Source organism: Habropoda laboriosa, unplaced genomic scaffold (assembly GCF_001263275.1).
Source record: "Habropoda laboriosa isolate 0110345459 unplaced genomic scaffold, ASM126327v1 scaffold69, whole genome shotgun sequence".
NCBI lineage: Eukaryota > Metazoa > Arthropoda > Insecta > Hymenoptera > Apidae > Habropoda > Habropoda laboriosa.
The window spans coordinates 1036423-1044926 of record NW_017100173.1 but is presented as its reverse complement, the minus strand read 5'-3'; the positions used below and the strand labels follow the sequence as shown (position 1 = coordinate 1044926).

At 28.2% G+C, this 8504-nt stretch overlaps 5 protein-coding genes across 7 annotated transcripts in view; 2 read left to right on the top strand and 3 right to left on the bottom strand.

The window, feature by feature from the left end:
- Positions 1-270: 270 nt before the first annotated feature.
- On the bottom strand, positions 271-2337 carry LOC108578685 (inositol polyphosphate 1-phosphatase). Of its 2 annotated transcripts, XM_017942060.1 has the most exons (5): positions 2200-2337; positions 1883-2121; positions 1390-1660; positions 794-962; positions 271-715 (listed from the first exon to the last, which is right to left on the bottom strand). In XM_017942060.1, the coding sequence occupies exons 2-5, from the start codon at positions 2093-2095 to the stop codon at positions 271-273; spliced, it is 1098 nt and encodes a 365-aa protein (XP_017797549.1). In that variant the 5' UTR covers positions 2096-2121; positions 2200-2337. The 2 variants fall into 2 exon arrangements, with proteins under 2 accessions (XP_017797549.1, XP_017797550.1); XM_017942061.1 differs by lacking the exon at positions 2200-2337 and having other exon boundaries at positions 1883-2124.
- A 750-nt stretch (positions 2338-3087) lies between these two features.
- Positions 3088-4784, top strand: LOC108578683 (protoporphyrinogen oxidase). The gene is given in 2 exon segments (XM_017942059.1): positions 3088-4205; positions 4356-4784. Coding segments are annotated over 2 exon segments (1458 nt in total). The 5' UTR covers positions 3088-3096; the 3' UTR covers positions 4705-4784.
- LOC108578686 (transcription initiation factor TFIID subunit 13) lies at positions 4587-6532 on the bottom strand. 2 transcript variants are annotated; one of them, XM_017942063.1, is made up of 4 exons: positions 6485-6532; positions 6051-6288; positions 5773-5874; positions 4587-4656 (listed from the first exon to the last, which is right to left on the bottom strand). In XM_017942063.1, exons 1-4 carry the CDS (start codon positions 6509-6511, stop codon positions 4652-4654), a joined length of 372 nt encoding a protein of 123 aa, XP_017797552.1. In that variant the 5' UTR covers positions 6512-6532; the 3' UTR covers positions 4587-4651. The 2 variants fall into 2 exon arrangements, with proteins under 2 accessions (XP_017797552.1, XP_017797551.1); XM_017942062.1 differs by lacking the exon at positions 4587-4656 and having other exon boundaries at positions 5756-5874.
- A 92-nt stretch (positions 6533-6624) lies between these two features.
- LOC108578680 (putative methyltransferase C9orf114 homolog) lies at positions 6625-7919 on the top strand. The gene has a single exon (XM_017942055.1). It carries the CDS (start codon positions 6756-6758, stop codon positions 7917-7919), a length of 1164 nt encoding a protein of 387 aa, XP_017797544.1. The 5' UTR covers positions 6625-6755.
- A 30-nt stretch (positions 7920-7949) lies between these two features.
- LOC108578679 (ribulose-phosphate 3-epimerase) overlaps positions 7950-8504 on the bottom strand; it is a 1113-nt gene continuing 558 nt past the window's right edge. The window contains exons 3-4 of the mRNA XM_017942054.1: positions 8241-8462; positions 7950-8170 (exon numbers count right to left, since the gene is read on the bottom strand). Of these exons, the coding sequence (XP_017797543.1) occupies positions 8060-8170; positions 8241-8462 (333 nt within the window). The 3' untranslated portion in view covers positions 7950-8059. The remainder of the gene's footprint in view (positions 8171-8240; positions 8463-8504) is intronic.

Here is an 8504-nt window from a genome sequence, read left to right as displayed (position 1 = left end):
ATATTAAGTATGATAAATGTATTCAATACTTTGAAGCTTTAAAAACCTTCTATCTCTAGCAATTAAGTCATCATTAAACATTTTTGTAATACAATAAAATAATGAGAAAATTAAGAATTAAAGGGATTTGAAATGGTACAAAGTAAAATACAGTAAATACAATGAGACCAAATATTTCTTAAGACACATAAAACACCACCACTAGTTATTTTCTAAACATTTAAAATAAATATGTAACATGATGCTACATATGCTATTGTTAAAAGTACACTATTCACACAAAATTGATTTTAAAATTTGCAAAGTTTCAAAATTTCGATATGCCACCAAGCCATTGCTATTTGAAAAATTATTAGTTGTAGATAAATATTTTACATCTGTATAATTTGAATCAGGATTATCTATAAAACTTTGAAATTCAATGATGCCTCCACCTAAAGAACGTATAAGTGCTTGAGGGCCACAAGTATCCCACTTATATGTGGAACCTTTGGATAAAATATAGGCATCAGCTTGCCCGAGAGCGACGTTTAATATTTTATAACCGGCCCCAGCTGCTTCCACTAAAGTGAAACCAGCATTTAATAACTTAGATTTCACATTATCATCTTCTACTCTACTAAGAACAATTATCCTTTTATTGTTAGGTTCTTTCACTATGGAACATTTTCCAACATCGTTTTCTAGAAATCCCCAGTAACAGTTTCCTTTCCACCTACACAATAAATTATGAAATTCGTTTAAATATTTATATCTTACAAAATATAAATTACACACATTTCATTTTACATACTGTGAATCCACATTTGTATAAAAAGGTTGGTTAATTACTCCCACAACTGGTATACCTGTACTTTTCAAGTACACTCCAATTAAGACAGTGACACACTGTAAACCACTTAAATGCACACCAGTGGCATCATCCACCTTTTCCTCTCCATTTATATAATCTGCAGTTGAATCTACAAAAGTTCCACGAATTGCTCCTCAGGCATGTTTTATTAAACTACAAAATAAATACATGATTTGACAAATAATCTGCCTAATTCTACATAATGACATAAAAAAGTACCATTCAAATGTATATAAAAAAGAATGAAAAAATATATAATGAAAAATAAAAATACAATATAATATACAATATAAAACAAAAAGAAAGAAATTTTAAAGGTAGAAGAAACACAATAATTAAATCAAATTTACCATTACTTTACATAACACTCAAAATAATAAAGAATAAAGTATATAAAAACATAGATATTTACCACATACATTTCCCAGACATTGTTTTAATACAAATAGTAGGGTCAATATATGTTTTATCTGTTATATGTACATATATAAAATCTTTACTTTAAGGCACTTAAATTATACTATTGTTGTTCTTACCAATTGGATCAATCCATATACCAAGATCATATATGTTAATATCAAAATCAAGTGGTAGCTCAGCTACAATTGGAATGTCTGAGAATTGAACATCCTTATGAACTTCTGTAGCCAAAAACTCTGCAGTTGCACTGTCATTGCTCATTACCTTAGCTAATAATTGAGTTGTTTCTTCAATAGTAGAACATACTTCAACTACTATAGATTCACCCATAGCATTGCTAAATGTGTTATTTTCTTCTCCCTGCACTACCTTAGACAATTCTGGAAACTAAATCTCTATAAGTGATATTTTATGTAACTTATGTTTATTTCTTATGTTTAATCCATTTATTTCATGTTTCTCTTTTTCAAAATATCCATATAATGCAATTTCTTTAAAAAATTCTATATTGTTCATTCTATGTTTCAACTAATATACTATTAATAAATTAGTATTTTTCATTAAAGTAAAATACAAAATGTAAATTAATAGCATTTTCCATTCACTTACCTCTAATCCTATGTCATGTTTGATTGTTTCTTGTATAAGAACATCTGCCAAGGTTTTAAAGTCTTGGAAGAAGCGTGAATTTTTTTCTTCTTCTGATTTTTCTTGTACAAGTAATTTAAATAATGCATCATTGTGCCTGCAAACTCTTGCAATATTTGCTGCTTTCTCTGAAACTTTCAGAAGGATTGACAACAATCTGCTGCCGTCTTTCATTGTAATAATTAATGATGTCCCAAATTCTAATAATTACAATATTGATAATTCGTTAAAAATTAAAAACATTGTACAAAAACCAGAAAAATATTTAAAAGAAATACCTTAGAAAAATGAAAGAACGTACGTTACACCGAATGTATTAAAGAATGATTTGGCGGGAATCCGTGTAAATTCTATTATATAATTATAGAATATTGGTTTAACATAATATCTTGCATATAAAGTATAATAGTCACTGCAAACCTGTTCACAACTCAAAGTTAACGTATTTTAGTGAGAAAATTATCATTCATGCATTATAATCTGCAAATGACGTAAGCAGACATTTCCATTTTTATCCTATTGCATTCAATATGTCAATGACATATAATAAGACATTATACAATTAAATATTTCAAATACAATGGTATTAAATTAAGTGTATCGTCATTGTTTCATTCTATCAAATTTTTAAGCAATGTTTAAAATATTTCGAAAAAGAGCTGTTTATATTACATATTATAATTCGATCCATTGACTAGATATAAATGAATAATATACACTTAAGAAAGCACTAAAGATAAAAATATGTTAGCGCAAAAGTTAAATATTAATTAACACTATTTTTTATTTTTAAATAGAAAGTATCACTCTTTTACGCTATATAGAAATTTCTACTTTACATACATATGTACATACAATGATTTCGTTTATTTCTACAGAAATATAACCTATCTTTTCTTGTATTACGTACTACGAAACGCGCTCGTATGTATACTTAATCTACTAAACAGCAAAATTTATATAACATTGACAATACATTTTTAGTTATATGGCTGGTTACTTTTTGTATGTAAGTTAATAAAAGATAATCTTAGCAAAAATAGGCTAAAATAAATAGTGCAGTAAAAGATTCTTATATCAAAAAAATCACTTTGTTATATTTAATAATTTATGAATGTATATCCATAATAAAAATTAATATTTAGTAATATAGTTATATATTGACATAATTAAAAATGACAGCAATACTAGGTGCTGGTATATCAGGTTTATCAGCTGCATATTATGCTCTTGAAAATCCAAAAATAGGGCCATTAGTTATATTCGAAGCTTCAAATCGTCTAGGTGGTTGGATACGCTCCATAAAACAACCTGATGGAACAATTTTTGAGAAAGGTCCAAGAGTTATTAGAGCCAGCTCACATAATTTATTGGACTTAATTGAGGAATTAGAATTATCATCTAAACTTGTTCCTATTAAGTTTAACCACCCTGCAGGTAAAAACCGATATATTTATGCAGATAATGCATTACATTGTTTACCTAACACCTTGAAAGGAATGGTAACAAAAAATACATTGTTAAATCGTTCCTTTAGTAGTGTTATATGGAATGATTTGATAGCAGTAAAAGTTTCTAAAGATGATGAAAGTATATATAGTTTTGTAAAAAGAAGATTTGGGAAAGATGTATCTGAAAAACTGGTTGCTCCAATGTTGTGTGGAATTTGTGCCGGTGATGTACAGAAATTAAGTGCAAAATCTTTTATGACAAGTCTGTTCGAGGCTGAACAAAACTATGGTTCTGTAGTTAAGGGTCTTGTGAAACAAAAATTTTTAACTATGTTAAAAGTTAAAAAAGGAAAAGCAATTAAATCAGAAATTCCAAATGATACTCAGACAGTAATTAAATCACATAGCATGCCTTCACATTTAGTAGAAAGGGCTAAAAGAGAATTATGGCGTATATGGGGACTCCAAGGAGGTTTTGAACAACTACCTCAAACACTAGCTGAAAATATAATTAAACGTGGAGTAAATATAAAGATGAAACATCATTGTGAACAACTTATTTTTAATAAAAATAGTGTAGAATTGATTGTAAATGGAACAAGTGAAAAGTATTCTCATGTTATATCAGGTTTGCCTGCAAAAAGTTTAGCTAATCTAGTAGAAAAACAACATCCAGAATTATCTAAAGAACTACACAGTATACCTACTGTAACAGTAGCTGTAATTAATCTTCAATTTTCTGAAAATGTTTTACCTGTGGATGCTTTTGGAGTTCTTATTCCACCAAAGGAAGAAATTCCAATTTTGGGTGTGATATTTGATTCATTGTTACAATTTTAACATTACTTGTTCTAATTTAATCTCTTTTATGCTAAATTTAAAAAAATTTAGTCTTACAATGACACAAAATTATCCTTAATGTCTTTACAATTCTTTACAAATATATGATGGACTAGAAACACTTCTTTATATTGAATATATACAATTTTTTAAATCCAGGTACTGACAGTAATGATGGGTGGGGCATGGTTTGAAAAATATTTTGGTAACTGCTCATCAGAAGAACATTTAAGAACTACAGCACTTAAATATGTGAATGAAATTTTATGCATTAACGAAGATCCCAGAGCATGTAATGTTTCCATTCTGAAGGACTGTATTCCACAATATGTAATAGGTCACGCACAACGTTTAACCCGTATCCACGATTATATCTCTGAGCATAAAATTCCTTTAGGGCTGTGTGGCTCTTCATACCACGGTGTAGGTGTCTCTGATGTTATTCTGTCAGCAAAAGAGGCTGTTTCTAATATCAATCAACATATGCTATAGTTTTATAAAATTCAAATTCCAATGAAGCTTGGCCAAGCAAACACTATAATGCTCTTCTTTAATTTAAATATGAAATAATATACATGCAAAAACTAATGTAATAATAGCTAATAAGCCAAAATAACTTTTTAAAATATAAATTACAATTCAGCCTAAACTGAAACATGCACTGTTCACTGTTTGTTCATGCTGCATAATAAAAATGAAAAGAAAAATTATAGTTAAATAGAAATATTAAACTTTTCGATAAATATTTCGATATTTTACAAATATTTAATGTTAAAACTGTGTAATGAGTAATGGTATAAAAAATAAATAAAATAATGTTTTGTATTAATAACTATATACAATAATTATTGCAAATCAGGGTTTCTTAAATAATTAGTTTAATTATTTCGAGTTACTGAAATAGTTATTAAAGTAAAATATATATATTTGTATTTTTATTATGTACAATATAAAACTGTAACCTATTTTGTAAAATAAAACAAAGTTTTGTTTTATATTCTGTTTTTATATACATAAATACAATACTACAAATACTACAAAACAAAGAGAATAAAATATTCTTCATGGAATAATTACTATTCTACAATACAACTAAGTACTAATATTCAGTACTCTTTTTATATAATAAAAAGGATTAAGTAATCTTAAATACATCATAATCTTCCATATGTATCTAAATTATGTAGATAAGCAAGCATGAAGTATCATAAAGATGCAGCACGCAAGCATATAGCATTCCATACTTGTAAATAAATAAAAAATGTGCAACTACTATGACGCAATACTAATTTTTAACAATAGTATTGCAAATAATCTAATAAAACAGTTCAAAACACTAAATAGATCATTTACACTCAGACAAACTCTATTTGTATTTTTCTCAAATCATAACATTGATTGTTCTTTTTAAGAAATAAGCTTGCAAATAATAAATAAAAAAACAATAAAGAAATCAATATGTTTATCTAATAAAATAATAAGTTCTAGCACAATAAAAATTATTTGATATATGCTTAAATATTGACAGAATGTCAAATGAAATTTACTGACTAACAGTACCTGCATATTTAACTTCATCGAATGCTTTTCTAGCTTTCTTTAGTTCTTCATTCATTGTCAGGAGATCTTTTACTCTTGCATATTTTCTTGGATCTTTTCTAACTGCAAAACAAGATTTCTATGAAATTAAATTTTAATAAGATATAATTTTGCATACACTAAAGAAAATCAATTGAAAATTTATATTACTATTACTTAGGATTAGAAATTAAATGTAAGAATACAAACCAACAATATAAACCATGTTAACAAATGTATTAATATTTATATTACATTACCTAAAAATACAATATCCTCTACTTGGACACGACCAGTACGGCCAATTTCCATAGCTCTGTGTGTCATTTCGGTAATGAATTCAATAACAAGATCTTCTAATAAATCCACACTTTCTGTGTAAGGATTTTGATCATCACCAAAACCATACATCATACAGCGTAATTCCTTCGAAAATAAACGTTTCCTACCACCAGGTAATGTCCCACCGATCGGAATTTCAGCCTCTTCATCTTCGAACTGTGACAATTAAATTTTTTATTTATAAATTTCACTGATAACTTGCTTTATTAAAATTTGTCAACATTTGAAGAACGTATATTGATATAAATTAATTTCAAACGTGTTTTGAGAAAGTATGATTAAGGTTAAATATTTTACGTAAAAAATAATATTAATTACTGAAATTCGTTAAATTTAACAAATTTTGTAAAACCTGTTCAAAACCCTCCTCTGCAGCCATAATTTGAATTAATGTTATAAATTTTACAGAAATTCAAATAATGTTTAATTCAATGAGTAGATCCAAATAAATACTGCTGTCACATGAAACGGTTACATACAGGAATTCAGAATCAATTGCTTTCATTAGTTACATAAGATTTCTACTATACTTCGGACGAAACAATTAGAATTAAAAGAGATAGCTGTGAAAAATTGTAAATATACAAAAATTTAAACAAATGGTTTGAAAAGATCGAAGAATTATGCCTCCAGTAATTCCTGCGGCAAAAAATTGGAAGGAAACCAATCGTTTACTTAAGGAACAACGGAAAAAATGGCGGGAAGAGAGGTTAGCAAAAAAGTTGAAGAAAGAAGAGGCTAAGAAAGAATTACAGAAAGAAATAGAAAAACCCGTTAAGCAACATTTTGAGAAAAAAGACATTTCAACTGTGAGCATTGCAGTTCCTGGTTCAATTTTAGACAATGCCCAGTCTCCAGAGTTACGAACGTATCTGGCAGGTCAAATAGCACGTGCAGCATGTGTTTACAAGATAGATGAAATTATTGTTTTTGACGATAAAGGAGAAGTACTTGAAAATGAAAAGAGAAAAGTAATAAATGACGAAGCATTAGGTGAAAGACGAATCGGATGTTTACAATTGGCTAGAATATTACAATATTTGGAATGTCCACAATATTTAAGGAAATTCTTTTTTCCAATTCATAAAGATTTGCAATATGCTGGAGTACTAAATCCTTTGGATGCCCCACATCACTTGCGACAACAAGATGTGTCTCTATATAGAGAGGGAATAGTTACAAATAAACCAGTTAAAATTGGCAATGGTTCTCATGTGAATGTGGGATTGTTAAACGATGTCTGTGTGGATAAAGTGTTAACTAGTGGATTAAGAGTTACAGTAAAAATACCTGAAGGCCAAACAAATCCAAAAAAATTAAAAGGATTTATTGTACCTCCTGATATTCCTAAATCAGATATTGGAATATATTGGGGATATAATGTGAGGTTGGCTAATAATCTTACAGAAGCATTAACACAGTGTCCTTATAAAAATGGATATGATTTGACAATTGGTACTTCAGAAAAAGGAAACTCTATTGATGGAATAGAGTCAAAAAGCATGGAATACCATCATGCTTTAATAATATTTGGAGGATTATCAGGATTAGAGGCTGCAGTAGACAGTGACCCTAATTTAAATCTAGATGACACCTCTTTAGTGTTTGATAAATATTTGAATACTTGTCCTCAACAAGGATCAAGAACAATTAGAACAGAGGAAGCTATTCTAATTACTTTAGCAGAATTAAGAACAAAATTATCTCCTAAAGTTCTACCATTGCCAAGTGCTCAGTTTAACAGTTTTGTAAATAATGAAACTATCTGTGTGGACAAATGTAAGTAATTACATTAAAACCTAGAAAATTTTGCCCTTTTATTTCCTTATTTTTGTAAAAGTTGTATACAAAATACCATATTCCTTAATTAATTTACAATGTATCTATAATATATCTATTTGATACTTGGCAGACTTTTTTCCTATTTTCAACTGTTTTGTAATACACAATTTACAGTATCTCTCAAAGTTTTGATAACTTTTGCTTGATCAGAAGAACCTATGACTGCTGTTCCAGAAACAATCATATTTGCACCAGCCTAAAAAATATGTCTATTTAAATTGTTTTGTTTATTTTATGATACTATGAAATTAAATTCAAATACAAACCTTTGCACATGTATCAATAGTAGCTGGTCCAACACCCCCATCTACTTCTATATCTAATGTAGGGTAATTTTTTCTTAACCATGATACTTTTTCCATCATTGGTTCCATGAAATTTTGTCCACCAAAACCTGGTTCTACAGTCATAACTAATATCATGTCAGCTAAATCAATATATTCTGCAACTACATCAACTGGAGTTTTTGGTTTAAGTGCTATTCCAACCTTTTGTTTGAACAAGATTGTGATTTAGTAATTTTTGAATAA

Bases quoted from the DNA above. Each gene is read 5' to 3' on its own strand.
- LOC108578685 (XM_017942060.1), bottom strand. From the start codon at position 2,095: ATGAAAGACGGCAGCAGATTGTTGTCAATCCTTCTGAAAGTTTCAGAG. The intron at 963-1,389 runs GTAAGAACAACA...GAACTTTTGTAG, and splicing joins TATATGGATTGATCCAATTG to ATTCAACTGCAGATTATATA. The intron at 716-793 runs GTATGTAAAATG...TTTATTGTGTAG, and splicing joins TATACAAATGTGGATTCACA to GTGGAAAGGAAACTGTTACT.
- LOC108578686 (XM_017942062.1), bottom strand. From the start codon at position 6,511: ATGGCTGCAGAGGAGGGTTTTGAACAG. The intron at 6,289-6,484 runs GTTTTACAAAAT...TAATTGTCACAG, and splicing joins CAGAGGAGGGTTTTGAACAG to TTCGAAGATGAAGAGGCTGA. The intron at 5,875-6,050 runs GTAATGTAATAT...CTTGTTTTGCAG, and splicing joins AGAGGATATTGTATTTTTAG to TTAGAAAAGATCCAAGAAAA.
- LOC108578680 (XM_017942055.1), top strand. From the start codon at position 6,756: ATGCCTCCAGTAATTCCTGCGGCAAAAAATTGGAAGGAAACCAATCGT.